The sequence below is a fragment of the Symphalangus syndactylus genome, chromosome 2 (genome assembly GCF_028878055.3).
Source record: "Symphalangus syndactylus isolate Jambi chromosome 2, NHGRI_mSymSyn1-v2.1_pri, whole genome shotgun sequence".
Lineage (NCBI taxonomy): Eukaryota > Metazoa > Chordata > Mammalia > Primates > Hylobatidae > Symphalangus > Symphalangus syndactylus.
Genome location: NC_072424.2, coordinates 107165208 through 107190366, shown reverse-complemented (window position 1 = coordinate 107190366; position 25159 = coordinate 107165208). Strand labels below are relative to the sequence as shown.

Below are 25159 nucleotides of genomic sequence, written 5' to 3'. Positions count from 1 at the left end.
TGTGAAGATATCTGCGGGAAAGAGTTGTGGGTTGGGAGTGGCTAAACACAGAGCTGTAGATCCCCCCAGTTCATTTAATTCATTAGCAAACACTAGGAGAAACAAGGTAAGTCTGGCTTTGAATTGGTGACTATGGGATGAGAAAAAATAGGAGTCCTTCCAGGTATACTCTATAATATTTCGACATAGAATAGAATAGAGTTATCCTATTCATTCTGAATACATTTACTAAAAAAGCCCCTACTCTTTCATAATTAATAAATGCTAGGCTTCTTAACTTGCCTTTTGTTTCTCTTTTGAACCTTGATGTCTGGTAAAGTTAGTATAGATTAATTATGCTATTTTTGAGCAGCTATGTTCTAGGTGAATATTGGGGCTTAGTCTATTAAAATATCATCATTTCAATGCTCAGCTAACTACATTTTACTTGTGGCAGCTTTTTTTTCCCCTTACTTTAATCTTAATGTGAATTTTAGAAGCATGAGAAAAATAAGATACACTTTTAAAAATATCTTTGACAGATTACTCTTTCTAAAGCATAACAACAATTTTATCTCTTCTACTGACTATTGAATAAATGCAAATTTCTAAAACTGACATTCTAAGGTCTTTATGACATGTTCTTAGTCTACCTCTTTTAGCCTCATTTTTACATCTTCTCCATAAAATCACTCCTGCTCTTTAGTAGGAATGATTGCTCTTTATGTTCAAATTTGATAAGTGTTTTCCTGAAAACAACAAATAAACAAACAAACATACACCAGGAGTTCTATAAAAATTATTCTTACAAATAACAGGGCCTATGGGAAAATAGGGTTGGGGCCGACTGCTAAAAACTTACACAACTGTGTAATTAGAGAACTCACAAAACAACAACAATCCTGATCAAAGTATTAGCACAGCTCAAAAAGATACACTAAAACATTAAAAAATACAGGATTATTTCAGTATACATATCACTTCACCTTAAAAGGAAAATGTGAAGATAGTTTGATGACAAGGGGTACAAGAAAGGGTTGACACTGCCGAGTGTTAGCGATGGGGCAAAAATGCACAGACGGAAAAGACGTGGGCCACGAACATTTCCGAGATAGAGTGCTTGGCTAAATCAAGCTGAAGGCAGGCATATGGGTGAATGGGCACTGTGTACAGGCTGTGTTGTGGCACAGTACCTTGAGGTTGGCGTCTTCAGCTATGTTGGTTTACTTTGGATTCAGCTACCGTTAGGGGGTAGAAAAAAAAACATGATTATGCTGGGAAGGACTGTGTATGAACCTATGTGGCCACTGCATCTTACCCGAATCATTCTCCCATTTGCCAATCTTGTATGAGTGAATTCACACTTGTTCTTTTCTAAAAACACTCTGGCTTCCCAATCTTCCTCCCTTTGCTCTTACTGGTTTCAGGAATTAGAATGTTCTTCACATTTCATCTGCTATCTCCTCTTTTCGGACTCTTACCTCAGGTCAAGACCCATTTCAAATGTCACCTCCTCTGTGAAGCAGATCATGATGCCCTTAATCTGATGTGGGTAATTGTAGTATACTCCAAATGTGCCTTTTTAAAGGGATTTTTATTATGCCTGATATTTGAACTATTTTAGTATTTGTTTTTTCTCCCCTTCCTGGTGATGTCTCTTCATGGCCAGGACTAGGCTGTATTCATTCTAGTATCAGGAAGTTGTAAACGTGAATCTCTGCAACCTACAAAACACCGTATGTATATACAGGAATACTCTTATAAATTAGCATAACACTTTATATGTTGAAGCGCAAAATCTTTGCAGAACTTATAATTAGTGATGTTACAGTTTCACATGACATGCATTGCTGAATGGACATTTAAATGCCTTAGATGTTCTGTTGATAATAGGCTTTTGAAAATCCTACTTAGAAGTTTACCAGAGAAATGCTTAGGGAAAAGTTGGTGTTTGTGAGTAGCAGAATATTAATGTGGGCTTCATTGTCTTTCATGTATTGAAAGAATTTTACAGACAACCTTCCATGTTAGATTTTGTTGAAGCTTATTGACAAAACCATTTTAAACAATGAATGGGTCAGGCTTTCAAATTATCCTCAATTTCATGTTGACAAGTCCATGATGTCAAAAAGAAACAAAGAGTTGGAAGTTAAGACTTTTAGAGGGATAATATTTTGGGGCTACTTTCTTCTATGAAACTCTAGAGATGTAGAGAAAGAAATGTGAAGTGTACTCTGCTAGGATTTGGGTCCTAGAAACGTATGTATATCCTTTAAATGGAAAATAACACAAACTCCTTAGCACTTCATGGTTTTTGAGTTGCTGTTATGACATGTTAAGTTTGCAGGTATTTAAAGTATGTTTTATAGTTTTAATTTAATAAAATTGCTTTAGGCTTGGGTGATCAGTGGGCTCTAAGATTTTTATGCTGAGAAATCCTCTACTTCTAGCTAAATATTTTATATCCTCTATTCATTTTTATATAAAAATGTTTATTCTCTACACATGCTTAGTATGATAGGATGCTAAATATTTTCAAATTCTTATTCATTCTACCCTCTATCTTAGAATTGAGGTCACGTATTAGGAACTTTCCTCCTGGACTATCTCGGCCCCTTGTTCTCCTTCTCTCTTGAAGCAGAATCATTAAATCCCATAGGTTTCCAGTTGAAGCACTTGTAGGATCCTATGTGTCAATTAAAAAAAAATCCTGTAAGAGATAAAACCTGGGCTGGGGTTCTAATTTTGTTATAAACATAAATAGAGTGAATTCATGCTCAGCAAGACCTGAAACTTAATCAGTTTGGGGAAGGCTCTCTTTAGGAAAAAAAAATTATAACAATGAGGTACTCACAGACACAAAAAACCCCCTCGACATGAAGGAACATTGGAGTGGAAACTTAACTGATTATAGTCAAAATCTCTTAACTTTGCAAATTTTATAAAAACATATGACTATGCAAATGTACTGCTAGTGTACCTCCCAGGGCCTTGAAAAATGCCTGCGCAAATGCAGGCAGGGACTTGAAGATTCATTAGTTTTGTGGTAATTCCACCTCTGAGCATAATCATTTCAAACCTGCTCCACATCATCCACACGATAATAGAATATTATGCAATAAAATCGAAGCTTTTATTATGCACAGGACAGACCCTGGGAGAGTTCTCATCTCAACTAACCTGACAGTGCATCCTTTGCAGTCACCTTCTTTTTCTCGGAAATTCCACAAACCTATAGGTTTGTTGTCAAAGTATGTTTCTCCCATGCAGCCGGTGAATGTAATCACACGTACAGCATCAGCCTTCTGCAGAAAGAAATACCGTATTTGCTAGAATTTGGAATTTCACAAATAATCTTGGTTTATCCATGACAGCTATTATCAGCAGAAGCTAAAGTTATCATTATCCATTCTTTCTGATATTTTGGCATATGTACGTATTCATCTTTTCATCATATTATATCTACATCCTTAGAGCTACTCTAGGATGAGTCAACAGGGGAAAAGCTCAACTATTTAATCCACAAATGCTGATTACTTTTTGCTATACCAGTTTTCATCATCAGTAAATAAACACTTCCTAGCTTCTTACTTTAGGTGAGCTGCTGACCTTCTCCACAATTCTATTCTTTTGTCTGTAACGTGGAATTTTTGTGAGAATAAAGTTAGATAATTTATTTATGGCACCAATCTCAGTGCCTGACATACAGAAGGTGTTCAATAAATGCTAGTGCTCCTACATAATTTTCTTTGGGCAAATTTGGGCCATGCATACACAAAGCTTTTTCCCCTGAGATCAGAAGAAAGGGGACATGCTGATGACATAGAAGAGATTTTTTAAAAGCACTTGTATAAATCACTCTATGGTAGTGCTGCTCTAAATTTTTAAATTTCTGTTCACAGCCAAGAAGATTTCAAGTTCAAGGGAATAAAGAAAAAGTAAGCAACTTTGTAGGAAATGAGACCATGCTGGTGTCGTTTGCTTGTATACACAGCGCAGGGCCTGGAGTCAAAGAGAGAATCGATAAATAATCTGATCAAATTCAATCCTGCTGTCATTTTCACAGGAAAGGTCTTAGGCTTGATACACAATCATGAAGAAAGAGAACGACCTTGTCCCTCTTAGAGAAGTTTGTTGTAAATTTAAACAACTGTTTTGGCATTGACATATTACAAATGTTTTGGTAAATGACAGATCACATATATGATGGTGCTTCCATAAAATTATAATACTGTATTTTTACTGTACCTTGTTTATGTTCAGATACACAAATACTTACCATTGAGTTACAATTGCCTACAGCATTCAGTGGAGGAACATGCTGTACAGGCTGTAGCCTTGGAGCAGTAGGCTATACCATAGAGCCTAGGTGTGTAGTAGGCTGTACCATCTAGATTTGTGCAAGTACTGTACACTCTATGATGTTTGCACATTGAGGAAATTGTCTAATTCCATCTTTCTCAGAATGCATTCCTGTCATTGAGTGACACATGACTGTACTATATTCTGGTGTCTATAACTTTAAAAACTCTGTGCCAAAGTGAACTCATATATACTCAGATTATCTGGGAAAAACAGTGCATTGACTCATTTGGTTTTTAGAACACACATAAGAAAACAGTTACTGAATAGTTAAAATTTTAAATATTAAAATCAGTTACTGAATAATTAAAAGCATAGACTGTACAGTACTTGCACAAATCTAGATGGTATAGCCTACTACACACCTAGGCTCAATGGTATAGCCTACTGCTATGGTTTTAGGTTAAACCCATCAAAATGCACATTTCCCACTGCTGTGATCACGTGTTGCACAGCCGCATAGAAAGATTGTTGATCGGAGCCCCTGACTTGCACATTGGAGTCGTCCTTGCAATGCTCTGTCATCAGTCTGAACCTCTTAATTTTCTAGAGATCGATTATCCTACTTGTGAATTCTGCTTGCTTTTTGCTTCTTCTCGCATCCTGAAAAGCTATATTTGAGAGATTTTCCTGCTCATTTGAATTCTCATCAGCAAGTTCATTTAGTTGTTTTCAGCTTTTGGTTCATATTCTGGTGTGGCAGGAGCCTTGAAATTCTTGGCCAAAATGATTTCTTAGGGATTTCTATAGATTTCATTTGTTCATGTTTTCTTTCTTTTTCTGAGACTGACAGAATGCTGCTTTTGTGCCAATTACATTTGCATAATAATAATTAAGGTACAATTTAAGGTGTGACTACCACATCTCAGCTATTTGCCATATATTTTATACACAGTCTCACTATTCATTGTGGAAGTGAAGCAAGATGTTGAGAGTGAAGACCACTGTGCCTATTAACCTATGTTCAAATCCCAGCTCTGCTAATTACTGTGTGACCATGGTCAAGACATTTAATGTCTCTCTTCTTCAGATTCCTTAACTATAGGATGAGGAGAATATTAGTGTCTACCTTGCTATAGTGTGAATGTTTGTGTCCCTCCCAAAATTCATATGTTAAAATCCTACCCACCAAAGTGATGGTATTAGGAGGCAGGGCATTTGAGAGGTGTGTTTTAGATGGTGAGGGGCAAGGCCTTCATGAATGGAATTAGTGCCCTTATAAAATAGGTCCAAAGGAGCTTGTTCACTCTTTTTACTATGTGAGAACAGCAAGAAGACTCCTTCTATGAAAAACTGGCCCTCAGTAAACACCAAATCTGCCAGTACCCTGATCTCAGACTTCTTAGATTCAAGAATTGTGAGAAATAAATGTTTGTTTATTTATAAACTACCCAGTTTCATGGTATTTTTCTCATAGCAGCCTTAATGGACTAAGACATACATTTTGGGGTTGTTGTAAAAATTAAACAATTAATTCATGTAAATTACTGAGAACATTACTTAGCATATAGGAAGAGTTATAAGAATATTAAAAATGTATTATTGTGTCCTACAATATGCAAGCAAAGTAGATATTTTTATCATTCTTTTCTAGTTGAGATAACCAAAGCCCAAAGGGTTAAGTGACTTGTCTAAGGTCATATTTTAGTAAGTGGAAGAGGAAGAAATCCAACCTGGATTTGATTTCAAAATTCATGGCTTTTGTATTACTGTGTGCTATCCCTATATTTATCTATCTGTGAAGGAGAGAAAGTTGATAATATGACTATATATTACTATGTACCATATACATTTATATGAAGTTCTAAGAAATGAGGATAACTTCGGCTTGTGGTTTTGGAATAAATTCTCATACTTTAGAGTCACATCTCGTACTCAAAGCAAATAAAATAACCTCATTCTACATGAAGGTTGAGTCCTCATAAATTTGGGGTCACCCTGGCTTTTCACATTTTCTGACTAATCTCATCTCAGGGTGATTCTGACAAGCCCAGGATTATCCATTATATTTGGTTGTGCTCCTGCATCTCACCCATAGTGGTTTCCCAACACCTAATTCCATTTAATCAACACAAGCTTCTTTAAAAGGCAGGCATTCTGCAATTTGAAATGCGCGAGGACTGTCATGAAGCAATTATGAATATTAAGTGCATCACCCTATAAGAATAAAAGCAACTGGAAAACTTTAAAAACCAGATCATATTTTGAAAGCTTATAGCTCCTGTGATATTTCCCAAAGTATTTATAAATCTTTTAATTAGACGTGAGTATCACTTCATATCTATAAATCATAAATCGATTCAGAAGATGAGGTATACTTAAAAAACACTTTGCTCCTGAGGCAACTAAAACAAGAATATACAAAAAACTGATGCCACAGATAAAGACAAAACAACAGCTGTTTAAATAAATACACATAGGCTTAAAAATATTGTGTTTCCAGGTTGAATCTTCAAAGAAGAAAGTTCGTACTCAAAATAAATTCATGTTTTCATAAGTTCAAGTTAAGTAAAACGTGATCAAGTTTTACAGAGCTTTATCATAACTTCTCCTGAAGTAATTATGTCAGGAGATGTCAACAAAGATGAAATAGAACAGGAGGAGGATGAACACATTACCTTTAATTTCCCAGTCAGGCCACCAACAAACAGCATTGCATTTGCATCCACATCTAGAATAGTGTACCCTGGAGGAGATGTCGAATGATATGTGCTGGGCACAATGCTGGCTTTGGGTCCATCCAGGGCTCTCACAGAAATAGTTCCATTTCTCCCAGTTCTTCAAGGGTACGTGTTGAAGTGAAGGGGAGGAACATACAGAAAATGAAATATGCATCACATTTCTGGTAATTCCAGATTTAAAAGATATAAAATGCAGAGACTTATTTTTAAGAATTTAAGAGAAAACTGGCTGTTTAGTTTCTGACATTCCAAATTCATTAGATCTCAAATCAATAATCAGAGTCTGATCTTGGCTCAACATTTACGTCAGTTTCAACCAGAACCAGTGAGCACCATATCCTGATTCTGTGTGTGTTCACTGACATGAAATGACACAGCAGCAGTTAACTGATGGAATTGCTATTGGTTAAGTGGAAAGCCTTTTTCCTATGGCTTACATAATAATTTACTATTTACCAACACATACAATTTATGCAAGTTTATATTACTTTATTCAGCATTTTGTCTAATTTAATTCAGCAAGTGGACCCCAAATGAGCTACCCTTCCATATCATAAGCTGCATGATTTCTTCTAAAATTCTTTATAATATCTTGGATCCCAGTTTGTTGACGTAGTCTTCCTAGAATGGTATATCTTTTATTGTTTGGCACAGCATCTTAATGTATATAGTACAATATCCACCCTTCAGATTTCAGTGTACAAATTGCATAGAAGTTCACTTTTAAATTCAATTAACAGAATTTTGAAAGCTATTATCATTTTATTTCATTTTCTTTTCTAAGTGATTGATTTCCATGAGCTGTTAAATATGAAAATCTGGTCTCTCTTTTGAGACAAGCAGTCATAACAAAACTTCGATGTCATATTTCTCTCCCTGCTGTCTCATTTTGGTAATCTTTTTTTTCTTTGAGGATGCAGTGTTAAGTGAAATACATGGTAACAAAAGAATGAATTTATCAAATAAGGTTCACCTTCTTTAACAGAATTTATTTTTTCTGAAAGAAGAACTGTACTTTATGAGTATAAATGTCCTTAAACCCGGTTAAGTACTTAATTCCCTCAACACCACCAAACACGCAAGCACTCTGTCACTCTTTCTCACACATGCACACACACTTTTGCTGAAGAACTTGCTTAAAAAGAACTAAAAATATTGCTTCTCATTTTGTTTATAACTTTTTTTTTAAGAGATGAAGTCTTGCTATGCTGCCCAGGCTGGACTGCAGTGGTTATTCACAGGCATGATCATCATGGACCACAGCCTTGAATTCCTGGGCTGAAGTGATCCTCCTGCCTCAGCCTCCCAAGTAGCTGGGACTACAGCACATGCCATTGCACATGGCTCTTTCTTTTAAACTTTTTATTATGGAAAAAATTAAGTATCTACAAACAGCATGAAACTCTATGTATCATCCAGAGTCAACAGTTACCAGTTCTTTAAGTCTTCTCTATCTCTGATCAGCTTCATGTCTAGCCCTAGGCCCTTAACCATACCTTTCAACTGTTAGCTGCTTTGGGTTTAACAGGGATTTGAGAATTGGGAAAACAAGAAGAGAAAATGGGAGGGAATGGCTGAAGACGGGGATAGTTCTATAAGTAATCTATGTGGTACTAGATGTTGATAATTGCATTAAAGCTCCAAAGATAGAATAACTGAATCAGTTCTCAGTTACTTCCCATTTTAAGTAGGGTGGATCTGGTATGTTACATAAGAATTTCAGTGTTTTGAAACTACGTTTTTCTATGGTGGCTATGTAGACTAAAGGAGGAGCTGTGTACAACAAAGACAGGCAATGATTGTGCTCTTATGCTTTGGCTTGTATTGCATAAGAATAAGTGGCAGTACTTTCTTCAGGTGAAATAGGAAGACTGAAAGAGCGACACCCCCAAATTCCTACCAGATACAAGATGAAGGGGTCAGAAATGGAGTTGTTCCTCTGGTCAATACCTGGAAGGTTTGTCAGTTCCTAAGAAGTATGACAAACATAGCCACTCCCAGACATGTATAAAATTCATACACATGTGTCTACATGCATACGCAGTTACCTTATTGAAATAGAAATAGGAGTTTTCTTATAAACTGGGAAACTACTTCAAAATTCTATCATTTAATTATCTTAATCTTTATTAAGTTGGTTACCTTGATGCTACAATACGGTACCAATATGAGTCATCAATAGTCAAATCTGGGTACTCTACACGTCCAACTCCAGATCCAACATCCCAGAGGAAGCTGACTTTGCCTTTACGCATTTCTATAGCCAGAAAGTCAATCTAGTTCAGAGAAATACAAAAACAAGAGATATCAGATATAAAGCACCTTTAAAGAGGAGACCAGCAGAGTGTTTTTCAATAAGTGCCATTTGCAGACATGTGAAATAATTAGGAGCTTCATGATAATACTTGTCAAATAATATTATTTATTATTATACATTATTAGAATAATATTTTATTTTTATATCCTTAAAGCAAAAAAAAAGTCCATAATGCTCAAGCATGTTTGTTAATTTTACCAATTCTAATTAAGTCTAATTTTGAGACCAAAGCCTTTCTCACTCTGATACTTGTGGTAAAGATAAAAACAAGTATTTAAATTTGGAATCCATTATTATTTTCACCAAGGACACTGACATTTTTGAGGGGGCAGCTATGATTTTATTTCCCAAATTGACCCAGAATTCCTTACCCAAATGGCAAATATTGACTTATGCCATGAATGATTTGTTAAGAAGTCATATTCATTTTGGAAGAGCCCCACGCATGCAAAGTCAAATAGTTCAAATGGAAGAAATCAGAACTTTATGGGTGGGCTTTTGTAGATATAATCTGTGTTATTTCAGTTCAGGTCATAAATTCAACACAAGTTAGAAGAGTTCTCATTGGTAAAAAAAACAGTACACACTTTGCTATTTTCATTTCATTAACAGAAGAGTTTATTGAACAGTAAATAAGATAAATAAGAAGTAAATAAAATAGCTTTATTCTCATTAGCATTCTTAAATCGCTGGATCTGAAAGTATAATTTAACAGAAATGATGATATACTGACAAATGAAAGTAAATGTGACTAAACACTGTAGTTTTCTTCCTTTCATTTGACTTCTAACTTAATTTGACACTTCAGAATTTTGTAAGGTAAGATGTTGAGGTTTTCAAATCTGAAAGCCTAAGTTAGACCATTTGGGGACCATGTTATTGGATTCTATACATTTTCGGATTAACCTCTAGCTATACACATACAGCAGCCTAATGAAAAGTTGAATACTAGACTTACAAATTTGGCACTTCCAAGATAAAAGAGGAGGTTATCAGCAACAGCTGTCTTTACGTTGACAACAATATTATTGTAACTTCCTTTCTTGATTTCTGGCTTGTATGTTCGAATGCAGTCACCTCCTGAAGACACAGATACTTTGATCTTTAAGAAAACAAGGTACAAAGAACCAAGAGTAAATCTCTCAGAAAGTTTGAAGTAGCTTCCATACAACCACAAAGCCATTATCGTTTCTTCTTTGAAGTTATTTTCTATCATCAAATACTATCATTAAACACCCATACGCAGACACCATTATACTCATTAATGAGGGCACAGAAGAGCAGTTTTCCACTAGAATTTTGACAATGAGCTGTTCACAGTTCCATGTCTTGTTAGCTACTATTTTTTGAAGCATGCAACTAACAAACTTCTAACGTCATACCTTTCTCCGTTATGAATATGGGAACATTTTAGGCAGGTGATTTTACATGCAGCTAATGAGAATGATCTTCATTAAGGTTGTTTAATGAAATTTTACAATTGAAATTTCAGCGGTTTTGGTATCACTTAAACTAAGAATTATTTTTCTTTTAGTTTTCAAGAGGAAATTACCAACTCTCCTATACTCTTACAGTTGAAAGAGGACAAATAGATTTTGTTCTAGATGTTCTAACAATAAGAAGAATATTAATCATTCCACTCAGAACATACATTTCAGAATAAATTATACCTTTTCATGAAGTTGTCAGGAAATGAAATGGAAATAATTTCCAATGGCTATCACTACTAATGTATTTAACAGCTCCCTTTTCTTTTGAATAATACCTTAAAAATTACTATAAATTGCTAAAAAAGGCATGCCTATATGAATAGAGTAACACTGTTCATACCAATTTTTACTTACATTTAGAGAGCCTTCCTTCAATCATAAATAACACTAGTTGATTATTTGATCTAATTTCTGTAGGGTCAGATGGAAAATCACTATCAAAGGGTTACTTTCAGGATAGCAAAATAGCTGCTTGGACTCAGAGAGAATCTGTAACTGCTCACTGATAGCGCTCAAGAAGGAGGCAGAGAGAGGGGAAGATGTAAAACCGCTCTTTGTCATTTGTTCAAATGCCCTCTTGGCCTTCACTAGCAGTGAATTTCCATTTTTTCATTTATTCTAGCATTTTGTGCTACTCGTGTAATTTGCACATTTGGAAGAAAACCAACTAGCATCATCATTACCCCCATGGAAGGGCCGTGCAGACTCCCAACAAGAGAGCCTAGAAACCAAAACAGCCTCCATATGATCATGACACCAGGAGGTGTCTCCAAGAGCCTCATTTGTGTTTGAGTATGGGCAGAACTGTGGCCCTTCTCCAAGGGTCATGAAAGTATACTGCAAAGGTTGGGTGCCAAATTGGTTGGATTCAAAAGAGAAGGCTAAAGAGGGATTTTTGCAATAGGTAAATTCATATAGATTTGAGACCTTCTGGGGATACAGAAGATCTGTTACGTCTCCCACAGACCTGCATAAGTCATTTGTTTGTTTATCGTTGTTGCCTCACCTGATCTGCTAATCAAATTGTATCTCCATGGAGAGGAAACTGTGTTCTGGAGAGAAACAGGGGCTGTTTCCTCCACCACCCAGATGAGGGTGACTCCTGGAGGCCTGAGTGTGGTGGCCTGGGGCTGGACACTCCAGGAAGCCTACTGCTTAAACCACTTTCTTATTCTTGCCTTCCCCAAAAAGGTGGGGCCAGCCTGCCAACTGCTGGGTGCAGGACTCTGGGCCACCTATGGTCCTCAGAGTGTTTGTTCTGTGTCCTAGGGAAACAGTCTTCTGGATAGGGTGGTTTTCAGTTGGGAAGTTAGCTCCTGCTTCACAAATCATGGAATTTCCCTTCTACATACAGTGTTGAGAGTAGGTGAGTGAAAATGAATTGCAAAACAATGGAGGTAGGAAATGTACAATTTTTACTTGGATGTTAATATGGCAAAGCAGATGAGCAATGGGAGTAGGCAAAGGGTGTTCTGTGATAGAATGGCAGCTATACCAAGGGTCATCCGAGAGATTAGAGATAAAAAGAGAGAAGCAAGAGAAAGACGGCACAGTAGAGGGCAGGTGGGAAAAATATGGTCTTCAGATATTTTTAATGTTCAGGAAATGGTGTCATATATAGTGATTTTTTAGCAATTTGCTGAAAGTGAACCAAAATCATTATCAGAGAAGACCTTGGCATTGAGAAAATTTAATATCTGAGGCAGGCTATAAGTACCATTGACATCATAAGAGGATCAAAGCGAACAAGAAATCAAGATCTGACTGGAATTCATGAGTAGAACTGAATAGCATAGTGCGTTATCCCCGGCAGACAATCATATCCAATTCCGAATGGGGCTGAATTAGTAGTCAAAGTGACTGTATGTAGTTTACTTCATTTTTATTTCATAAACGCTTTATAGCTTGGACCTATGGCTGTATTATCGCTAATTTAATTCCTAATACATCAGTTTTGTTTAAAAAACACAATTGAGGCTGGGTGCGATGGCTCACATCTGTAATCCCAGCACTTTGGGAGGCTGAGATGGGTGGATCACGAGGTCAGCAGATCGAGACCATCCTGGCCAACACGGTGAAACCCTGTCTCTACTAAAAATACAAAAATTAGCTGGCCATGGTGGTGCCACATGCCTGTAGTCCCAGCTACTCAGGAGGCTGAGGCAGGAGAATTGCTTGAACCCGAGAGGCAGAGGTTGCAGTGAGCCGAGATTGTGCCACTGTACTCCAGCCTGGGTGACAGAGCGAGACTCCATGTCAAAACAAAACAAAACAAAACAAAACAAAACCAAACAAAACAATTGAATAATATCCCTCAGTTATTATTTAGAGAAGAGATGACAATATAAATGTAATGTGTGATCATTTGGTCACACAACGAATTTCAGTCCTTGCTTAGCTAAGCCTGGTGAAAAAAACAGGGGATTCCATGATTAGTGTGTTGAAAAGGGGGTTGCCAAAGTGTAACAGTCAGAGCCGGGTACGGTGGCTCACACCCGTAATCCCAGCACTTCGGGAGGCCGAGGCGGGCGGATCATGAGGTCAAGAGATCGAGACAATCCTGGCCAACATGGTGAAGTCCTGTATCAACTAAAAATACAAAACAATTAGCTGGGCGTGGTGACACGTGCCTGTAGTCACAGCTACTCAGGAGGGTGAGGCAGGAGAATTGCTTGAACCTGGGAGGTGGAGGCTGTAGTGAGCCGAGATTGCTCCACTGCACTCCAGCCTGGCCACAGAGTGAGATTCCATCTCAAAAAAAAAAACAAACAAACAAACAAAAAAAGTGTAGCAGACAGAGCAGCAGCACTAAAATCTAACTGCTCTGAGAACTCCAAGTCTAAGAGAGAAGCCATTTTAAAACTGAGTATCTAATGTCACTAGAGGTTACAACCAATCTATTGTATAGAATACATGTCTAACAAATATGATTCTTGGAGCAAAATGATGTTGTTATACCCAATATGCCAGCAATTAATCCTATAGAGTAACTGCTATGGTTTGAATGTGTCCAACAAAATTCATGTGTTTGAAATTTAATTCTCAGTGCAACAGTGTTGGGAGGGGGGCCTTTTGGGAAGTTTTTCGGTCATGAGGGCTCTGTCCTCATGAATGAATTGATGCCACTATTAAAAAGGCTTACAGGGGTGAGAGCTCTCTCTCTCTTGCTCTTCTGCCATGTGAGGATACATTGTTCCTCCTCTCCTGAGGATTCAAAGTGCCATCTTGGAAGCAGAAAAACAGGTCCCTAACCTGCCAGCACCTTAATTTTGGACTTCCCAGTCTCCAGAACTGTGAGAATAAATTTCTTTTCTTTATAAATTACCCAGTCTGCAATATTCTGTCACAGCAGCGTGAGGTGGACTAGACAGTAACCTATTGCCCAGCTCTCACACATTCATATAGAAAATACTCTTGGATTATCTGCTTTCTGTTTTCTGGTTTTGAATATACTCTCAGAAACTGAAACATTCACTTAGCCCAAACTGTCGACAGCCAGTATATAACTAGTAGTCTTTTCCTTTTGAATATTTTGTGTTTTGATTTTCAATTATAGGTATTTCTTTTAACCAACTTAAAACAGGTAAATCTAAATACTGTATCTCTAGAAGAAATCAGGTAAATCTAAATACTATATCTCTAGAGGAAATCTTTAGGATATATCCCTCTTATAAAAGGAAAGAAATTTCTGAAATTCAAACATCCTTTTAGAATGTTTGGCTCTATCAATTATTGTTATTTTGAATGCAGATCCTTAGTAAGACATCTAAAGAAAAATCACTAAGCATTAAGTATCTTTAAGGCATCTCAATAATACAACATTATTTACCAGTTAATCATCATGAACTCAAACATTATTGAGTATCCCATTATTATATCTATTGGATTTTCACTGTATTTTTCATCCAGTAAGTAGGTCATTCATTTAAAGGAGTATCAGCCACTCAATTTCAGAATCAACAAACCCAGAGAAAGCTACTTTAAAATAAATGTCTTTAATATTTTGGTCATGTCAAGTATGTGTTAAGGTCATATCCAGATATCTATATTTACAAATCAGAAAATATAATATTCATTTAGCACAAAACTCATTTGGAAAAAAATTGGCTAGTTGCATATTTCTAATGTCTTACAAAAAATAAGGCATTGTGTTGTAATTCCATTTCCAAAAGTGATTGGGAATTTCTTTGAAATGCATGGACAATGATTACTTTTTCTTACATTACTTTTGTACCTTTCTTTTTTTCTTTTCTTTTCTTTTTCTTTTGGGACAGGGTTTCTATTTGCCACCCAGGCTGGAGTGCCATGGTGTGAACATGGCTCACTGCAGCCTCATCCTCCGGAGCAAGTGATCCTCCCACCTCATCCCCCCAAGTAGCTGGGACTATAGGCATGCACCACCATGCCCAGGTAATTTTTCATTTTTTTGTAGAGATGTGGTTTTGTGACATTGCCCAGGGTGGTCTCAAACTCCTGAGTTCATGCGATCTGCCCACCTCGGCCTCCCAAAGTGTTGGGATGACAGGTGTGAGCCACCATGCCCGGCCTATACCTTTCTTTTATTTTGTACTTTAAGACAGGTTTTATATGCTTACATGTCTGAATTTCACCGTTTTGTGAGGAGGGGAAAAGCACTGAGAAATCTTTACAATGAAGAAATAATAAAAATGTCTAGATTTCTCCACTTGATGACTAAGTCAGAAAATGTGGCTAAATGTGAGATTCACAAAATAATATTTACTCTTATTGCTTCTTCCAAGTTAACACTGCAAAATATAGGAGTGGTACATCACGTTCTTCTTTTCTCTTGCCACAGCTATAGTTGGGTCCTTCATTCTTCTTTCTTTCATCTACCCCACAAACTGCTTCTGGATTTATATTTAAAAAGCACAGCTCTGATTATACTGTGTTCCATGCTCAGAGCTTTCAGCTTATCCTATCCAGTGAGGCTTATCCCAAGTACAAGTGTTGTTAAACGAAATTGCTTAACTGATTATTGAAGGCCTGACAAGACCTGGCCTCTGTTGGTCTTTCTGGTTATGTGTTTCCTTTATCAATTACTCTGGGCAAGCTGGACTTCTTTTTCCTAAATGGACCCTAAAACTTCCTTCTCCCACTGCCTTGGTTTAAGTCATTCTCTCTTCTCAGAATACTCTCCCTGTCTCCTGACTCCACCCCCAACTCCCCAGCACTATCCCACCTCAATGCCTGGCTCAAATCCTTCCCTTCAGGAAATCTTCAGGCCCTACTAGAGGTGATTGTTCCTTCTAGAACTTTTATGTCACTTCTCACGGCTCCTATAATGTGGCATAACATTCTGCATTATGTGACAAGGTACATGTACATATTTTATTTTCCCTACTATTTTATAAACTTTGTGAGTGAAAGAACTCCTTTATTTGTCTTTGTGTACCTTACAGAAAGTAACACTGAACATGGTAGAGGCTTTTTCCATGTTGGCTAAATCTTAGATAAAACTTCAAACCTTGAAGTAACATCTGGTTTCTTTTAATCTTGTGCTTTACATACATAATGATCACCTGTCACCGATACTGCCTGGCTTTCATATTCTAGCTGAATATATGTTTTCTCAGATCTTTTCACTGATTTATTACTCTGATCTTATGTAACATCATCTTCACTAATCTTTTTGTTGTTTTCTAAGCTTTTTTTCAGTCAGTCGTGAATTCCTTTTCAATGTTCACCTTGAACTTATTGTCTTGGCGTTGTTTAGAAGTGTTAGATGTGAATAAGGAGGAAAAAGAATATACTGTTACTGGAGCATCATATTTTTAAATACTACTAAAAATATAAATTGATGGACTAAGAAGGGCTTTTCTGATCATCCTAGCTCCAAAGTTGTTCAAAAAACAGAATTTTTCACATGGAAAACTGAGGTATCTAACAAGGTTTGAGTTCAAGCCTGAAAATAAGAAAACTGCCCTTCCTTTCTTTCTTTCTACCACCCCTCCCTTCGCCTCCCCTCCCCTTAGCTCCCCTCACCTCTCCTCCCCTTCCCTTCCTTCCTTCCTTTGACTAAAGTTTCACGTTGGCACTTAACAACTCTGCCCTGGCTCGTTAGCATGCTACCTTCTAGAAAGCTCTGTCTCTATCCTAGTAAAGTTCTAATTGGGTAAATAAAGAGCAAAATTTTGAGACAAATCAGCTATTTCCTATCTACTCCAAAACAAAAAATAAATGTAAAAAGTATAACCAAAGCCATTTTTATTGTTGTTTATACCAGACAAAAGAATATATATATAAAATGTTTGTTTCTCTTTGCTCTTATTCCATATATTGTTCCTTCATTCCTGCCATAACCCCATTAGTTGGCCTTTTTTTTGGTTTGTTTTTAGCAAGAGGAAGATACTCTCATCCATGGCTTTTTAGTATACAATAATAAGGTTTTCTTTTTGCTATTTGTATTATTCTATGCAAATAGTAATAGAATATACCAGAATTCCCAGTTTTAAAACAATAAGTGGTGATTATTGTTCTCATGAAATGTCTTTTGAAATTTACAAACAAAACAAAACTAACCTCTTCCCCACTCCAACCCCTCCTACCCCAAATCTCTTCAAGTTAAAGGAAAAGAACCTAAGATAATTCAACGGGGAATCCTGGGGAAAGACATTCCCTCTAGGAATAATCCAACAATTACAATCAGTTACTGATACTGACGATAAAAAGAACTTACAGAATTGGCTTGTTTCCGAGCTTGGTTTATCAATTCCTTTATCTCAGAGATGTTTTTCTTTAGGTTATCCTCAAGTTCCTTGATGGGTTTGAGTTTATCTATTAGCCGGTCAGCTTCCTGTTCCAAATTTTTGACAGTGGCATCTGCATCGGCAACTGCATAGAACAAAATTAGTGTGCACGTATATGCGTGCACACACAGAATTAGAATAGCAGTATGCTTAACCAAACAATTTCATCTTATTAATGTGACAAATCATGGCCGTAACAGCTAAAGCGAAATGTGTGATGGCAAATGTGAATATTTTAGTTGAGACTCAAGCAGGCCAGGGGAGTAGATATTAGGACAGAGGGCCGCCACTTTTTCTTTGTGATTAAGGTAAAAATTAGCATTGAAGGTAGAGAATATGAAGAACTTAATTCATTGCTTAATTTCTAATTTCAGCCAAAAAGTTAACATTTACAGAATAGAACTTTAGTCACAGAAGCAAGGAAATGAAAGCATCTTTAAAATGTCACCTAGTCTGTCCAAGCCAGAACTGTATTTAAATCAGGGTTTTTACACAAAATTGGTTTTCTTTCTTTTTCTCACCGTCTTTTTTTGCACATCTTAAAGAGAGAAGCTATCAAAATGTCTTTTGAAGAAATTTTGATGTTGAAAAACCCTTAGACTAAAGGCCTATATTTAATTAAATCTTTCATGGTGCAGTTCAATTTCATTTTGAAGAATAGTTGATTATCCTATGTTGTATATTAGGTTGACCCATATTAAACAGCTGTTTTTGTAGGTTAAAAAAAATAAAGGGTTACATATTGGCAATTTCAAAGTTTCAACCCTAAAATAGTTGAAGGTCATCACTGATCCATAGACTTTCAGTATGTGCTTTTCAAGGGAGGGCCTATGCCACGTGGTAAACCACTTATTCTTTTTTTTTTTTTTTTTTTTAATATACTTTAGGGTTTTAGGGTACATGTGCACAATGTGCAGGTTTGTTACATATGTATCCATGTTGATTTCCTGCACCCATTAACTCGTCATTTAGCATTAGGTGCATCTCCTAATGCTGTCCCTCCCCCCTCCCCCCACCCCACAACAGTCCCCGGAGTGTGATGTTCCCCTTCCTGTGTCCATGAGTTCTCATTGTTCAATTCCCACCTATGAGTGAGAACATGCTGTGTTTGGTTTTTTGTCCTTGCGATAGTTTACTGAGAATGATGTTTTCCAGTTTCATCCATGTCCCTACAAAGGACACGAACTCATCATTTTTTATGGCTGCATAGTATTCCATGGTGTATATGTGCCACATTTTCTTAATCCAGTCTATCGTTGTTGGACATTTGGGTTGGTTCCAACTCTTTGCTATTGTGAATAGTGCCGCAATAAACATACGTGTGCATGTGTCTTTATAGCAGCATGATTTATAGTCCTTTGGGTATATACCCAGTAATGGGATGGCTGGGTCAAATGGTATTTCTAGTTCTAGATCCCTGAGGAATCGCCACACTGACTTCCACAATGGTTGAACTAGTTTACAGTCCCACCAACAGTGTAAAAGTGTTCCTATTTCTCCACATCCTCTCCAGCACCTGTTGTTTCCTGATTTTTTAATGATGGCCATTCTAACTGGTGTGAGATGGTATCTCACTGTGGGGTAAACCACTTATTCTATTGCTGGGATGCTGGCAGTCTCATCCACACTATGTCATTCATTATCTGATTAAGTGTGTATTGTTCAACTTTCTGTCATTGTGACTCTGATGAAAAAGCTAAATTGCTTAAGGTTCAAGGCTACATGCCGTGTTAGACTCTGAATGATCTGCTCTGCGGCTGACATACAACCACTGAGAACTAACCCTCAGGAACGAATCACATGTGCTCAAAGGGAAGTAAATTATTTTTTTTTTAAATTAGGTTTTGAAGTAGGTATTTTGAACTCATAAATATGACTTATGCTGCTAGCGGCATTTAAAAAGAACATAGGTCTATTATTAAATTTAACTAATAGATTTGCTATATCAAGAACTGAGTGCAGTATTTTCTTCCTGAAATGCATGTTATCTGGATAGAAATGTTTGTTATATCATCATGCAGATAGCGTAAACACAGTGATCCCTTTATTTTGTATACTTTTAATAAACCGTTTGTTCATTTTTCCCTTCCTTTAATTCGCCATTGTTATTCTGACATTCTACAAATTATTCTAAAACGGAGGCAAAATGATTTAGATTTAGATTAATGAGAAAGAGTAAAAGTAGTTAAAGACTACTTAGACGTAGGCAAATTACAGACTCTTTTATTCACGAGTTCTCAGAAGTTTTTGCCAAATGTTTCAAAATGGAACTTGGAAGCTCCTCTTCTCCCCTCTTTTTCCTCTGTCCTCTGGAGCAGTTGAAGTTTTCCCAAGTAATCTCTTATGTGTTAAATTTCCTCCCTTGTCTAGTGATAACCTCTTTTAGAGCTTTGCCTATTTGTCCTTTATTTTTCTTGATGAAACTTGACAATCACTTAATTTTTAATCTATACTCCTAAGGAGTCACCTTTTAGATTTATCAGGTCTATTATTTTCTGTCTTCAAATTCATTAATTTTTCAGTCTTTTCCATTCTTTAACTCTGCTTTTTCTAAGTCACCAAAGTTGATTGTTTAAAATTGTTATTTCAATGATGGTTTAGTAATGTAGTTGCTCTCATTTTCCACTGAGGACACTCTTGGTCATATTTTTCAAATAGTGATATATTAAATTTTGTTATTTGTTTTTGTAGCTATTTTTTCAGTTTTATCTTGACTTTCAACTTAAACTATGGGATGTTTAAGAGAGAACATTTTGATATCCCAGTAGCTGCTCATTTGTTAAGGCCTAGTTTTATTATGTGTTTCTCCAAATATAATTCTACAGAAGTTGAGAATAATCACAAGGAGAGGAAAAAGTGAGCTTCGCAGGGTAAAAACAACAGCAATGTAGACCTAATCTATTTTAATCCTCTTGCAATTAAGTCATTTGTGTGTCAAGGAGTGAATTTGTGTTATCAGAAACAGCATAATCTAGTTAATTCTATAGAGAAGTTCAGTTTTCCACTTTTATGTGGCTATCATACAGATATTTCACTCACTTTTCCTTTTTGTAGAGATAGAGTCTTGCTATGTTTCCCAGGCTGATCTCAAACTCCTGGCCTCAAGTGATCCTCCCACCTTGACCTCCCAAAGTTCTGGGGTTAGAGTATGAGCCACTTCGCCTGACCAAACTTTTTATAACACTATTAAAAACATTTGATATCACCTTTATCCACATATGACCTTTTTATAAAGGAAGATTCCTTTTACATATCTACCATTAATACTGTGACAGTGGAAAGAATAGCTATGCAATGTTTAAAGCAAAACCAAAATATAGTACATGCAAAGCTGAGACGTTTTGCAATAAGCAATGAAGCATGAGCGTTACTAAAAGGTATATAAGTAAACATATACATACTGATTTCTGCAGGCAATTTCCCGTGGAAACAAAACAAAAAAATTAGAAAATTCATGAGGAAGTATTTTCTATAAATATTATAAAGTAGTGACTATAAAAAATGGTATTTTTCATAACAGGTACTAATTATAAATGCACCCCATTTTAACTCAAACAAATGTTACCAAATAAAAGTACACAAAATGTATAATTTAGTGGCCACTATTTGTATTTTAAAAATTATTTCTATGTTTTAGTAAGATAGAAAACAGACCCAATTTAATTAATATTTATAGATAATTAACTATTTCTCATAATAGAGGATAGGATTAAAACAGAGATATTATGAAAGGCCACTACCAGTTGAGAATCAATCTAAAACAGAATGGAATTCTTTTGGAGGGTGGAGTGCAGGTGGAGGGAGAGGGTCAGGAAAAATAACTAATGGGTACTAGGCTTAATACGTGCGTGATGAAATAAATAATTCATAAAACAAACACCCATGACACAGGTTTACCTATGTAACAAACCTGCACTTACACGCCTGAACTTAAAATAAAAGTTAAAAATATATCTTAAATTATGAAGTAAGCAGCAGAGATAGCAATATTTGATTAAAATTCTGTTTTCATTCATTTTTAGTGGGAATATTGTGATTTGGCATAAATCATAAGAAGTTATTATGGAATCCTTGAGGTACAAGAGAAGCCATTTCTGGGCTTACATTAAAAAATTTTTTAAAATGTTTTTATCTCCCCTTTTTCTCCCTGGCCCTGAAGTTTATGTTATATGTGTTTGTACTCTTCCTTGCTCATGAAGGAGTCATATTAATAATGTCTATTATATCATAGCATCCATAGGATTTGATTTGAGGCTAGGATGCTGAAATCAGGCTCCATTCCCCACTCAAACAGCATTTGAATTGTATGGCATATAACACCAATTACAGTGCTTTTGTTTTTATACTCCAAATATTTTGATACCCCCCCAAAAATGTTGGCATATAAAGAGGGCTAGTCTCTTGAAAGTGAAAAGCACAAATTACCCAAGCATCTCCTTTGGTGAAACCATGTAACAAGGGTACCAAGATAACCCTTTTTTTTTTTGAGACAGCATCTCAATCTGCCACCCAGGCTGGAGTGCAGTGGCATGATCACAGCTCACTGCAGCCTCACCCTTCTGGGTTCAAGGGATCCTCCAGCCTCAGACTCCCAAGTGGCTGGGAATACAGGTGCAATGTCACTACCATGCCTGGCTATTTTTTAAATTTTTTGTAAAGATGGGGTCTTGCTATGGTGCCCAGGCTGGTCTCGAATTCCCAGGCTCAAGTGATCCTCCCGCCTCAGGCTCCTAAAGTGCAAAGGTTACAGGTGTTAGCCACTGTACCTGGCCCAATATAGCTTTGTATCATTTGACAGAAAAGGAAAAATGCATTTGAAAATCTTAATATTTTGACTGTATTTAACTAATAATATAGATTATGATATTTTCTCTCAGGTTTTCTCAGTAAATCCTTAAGTCAATATAATTTGATACAATATATAAAAGATGTGAATAGTCTTTAGCAACTAGATAAATGCTTTATTTTTATTTCCTGGAAATGTGAAATAACTGGAATCTAAGTAATAAAACATCAAGATTTTCAAATTTTAATGCATTTCAAGTTGATATCATTTTCCTACCCTGTTCTAACAAGTCTGCTAATGAACGGGCCCCTTAACCTCTATGTTCCATGACACTTCGCCAATTCTGAGGATATAATTACCCAAGTACAACTATATTTTTAATTACACACACGGATTGAAAAGTGGCATCTCTCTGCCTAATGTTAGGCACACCTTGAGAATTCCTAATCTCTTCTTGACTGGAAAAAATTCAGAAGAAAAAAGCACTGGGGCAGAGCTGGAAGACTTGGATTCTAGTTTTGGAACTGCATGACACTCGATTCCTGAGGCCGATCTATGAAACAAGGAAGGCAGACTACACCACTGTGAGGGTCTTTCCAACTTGAGCATTTACGAGTCTGGGATACTTTTACGGTGAGAGGAAATAAATTACATCATCACAATGAAAAAGGAGATCTTACTGTTCTTGGAAGGATCTTTAACCACAGCATTCGTTTTGGCGACGCTGTCTGCTAGTTTATTGTAATTCTTCTTCAGGCCATCGAGGTTCTGGTGGAGCTCTTTAATTTGTGCCAGTACATCTTTAGCTGTGTCGTTGGCTTGTCTGGCTTTGTCCTTAACAGCTTGCAGTTTAGCAGCTGTGTCTGTCAGCAGATGAGGGTATGAAAAACAAAACAAAGGGTCTGGAATTAGTGGCTTAATCCATGCTTGTCAAAGCCAGGCTGGGGCTGGCTGACCTCGGACACATTTGCAAAGGGAAAAGGCTGAACTTTGTCTCATTCAGATGTAGCAAATGAAGCAAATTTTTTAGCTAAATTAAATTTTCTCGGGGACTTTTGCTATGAATACCTGATTAGCTCTTAAAGTAGTGAAGTGACTATTCTAAATATTCATTGTATAAGGTCATATTGTGATTTGCTGCTGAACTTATTAACGAGATAAATTTATCCATGTGAGCTTCATGAAAACGAGGCTTAAGATTTAATCTGCATTTCCAAAGCGGGGCAGGGGTTGGGGTGGGGGTTGGAGGGAAATTAACGTATTTTCATTTTAGGATAGAGAAACATTTTCAGGTATGTTAGGCCACGCATTCGTGTATTTATATTTGTTTTCAGCACTGGAAATTTTCTATATACTTACTACTGAAGAAGTGACATGAAAATCTGAAAAGTTACTCAGGTTTTTCAATGTTAAAAAAGTAAAAACCACTTAGATTTTAATATTAACTGTGTTGTATAAATATGTGCATTTGTCTCCTGATCCTGATTTGTATATTGTACCTATAGATGACTACTAGTGCGTATAGGTTAGTGGTTAAGATCACAGGCTCTGAAATCAAACTGTGGGGTTTAAGTTTCCTATGTGCCACTTTTAACAATGGCCTTCAGTATCCTGTGTCTGTTTCTCACCTGTAAAGTGGGGATAATAACAGTATCTTAACTGATGTTAAGTGTTAGTGCTAACTTACGTTATACACGGAAGACAAGTTGTCCTTCTGTGTCAGTGGGTTCTGTATCTGTATGAATACCTGTTTAGCTCTTAAAGTAGTGAAGTGACTATTCTAAATGTTACTTATGTTATCTATACTTATGTTATCTATATTATACTTATGTATGATATACTTACGTTATCTATATTCAGTATACTTATGTTAAGTATATGTAATCCTCACACCAATTGATGTGAGCAAATGAAGCAAATTTTTTTGCTCCAATTGGTATGAAAATTACATAAACTTAACATAAGTATATTAAGTACTCGATAAGTGTTTATAATCTTTGTTGCTATTATATCATGTTTTAACAATATAAGAATAGTGAAAGTAGTATCTTTAAAATAACGTGGGCTTTCAGGAACTAATACCATGCAAAAATTTCCAGCAGTTCTAATAGGTAGAAAGATATTATAGACATCGTTTGACCACTAATGTTTTTGAAAGTTGAAATAGCTAAAGAAATTGAATTTTATCAAGAGAGAATACAGTGGGCTCTCACCTATTACTGCAGGTACTTTAATAAACCGTGCCGTTGTGGTGGTACATCAGTATTTCAGAGAATAGTGTCTATGTGATTTATTCTATCTCACTAATACACGATTTCTTGGGCTGAAACACAGAAGACAATACAGTTGTCCCTCTGTGTCAGTGGGCTCTGTATCTGTAAATTCAACCAACCTTGGAGAGTTGGATATTTAGGGGAAAAAAATGGTTGTGTCTGTACTGAAAATAGACAAACTTTTTTCTTGTCATTATTTCCTAAACAATACACTGTAAGAATTTACATAGCATTTACATTATATTAGGTATTATAAATAATCTAGGGATTAAAAGTATATGGGAGGCTATGCGTAGGTTATATGCAGATACTGTGCCATTTTATAAAAGGGACTTGAGTATTCGATAATTTTGATATCTGTGGGGGGGTCCTGGAACCAATCCCCTGCCAATACTGAAGGATGAGTTTTTTAATAATAAGATGTCTATATCTTCCTTTCTGTAACACATTCCTAAGGATACTGGCTAAAAGCAATAAAAGATAAAAAATACCATAATGAAAAGT

At 36.3% G+C, this 25159-nt stretch overlaps 1 protein-coding gene across 2 annotated transcripts in view; it reads right to left on the bottom strand.

Annotated features, from left to right (window-relative positions):
- Nucleotides 1-25159, bottom strand: part of LAMA2 (laminin subunit alpha 2) — a 625547-nt gene that overhangs the window by 53306 nt on the left and 547082 nt on the right. For both annotated transcript variants that reach the window (XM_055263701.2, XM_055263709.2), the window contains exons 43-49: nt 23063-23245; nt 20998-21003; nt 17527-17681; nt 10298-10441; nt 9165-9298; nt 6960-7119; nt 3160-3284 (exon numbers count right to left, since the gene is read on the bottom strand). In XM_055263701.2, coding sequence (XP_055119676.2) covers nt 3160-3284; nt 6960-7119; nt 9165-9298; nt 10298-10441; nt 17527-17681; nt 20998-21003; nt 23063-23245 — 907 coding nt within the window. The remainder of the gene's footprint in view (nt 1-3159; nt 3285-6959; nt 7120-9164; nt 9299-10297; nt 10442-17526; nt 17682-20997; nt 21004-23062; nt 23246-25159) is intronic.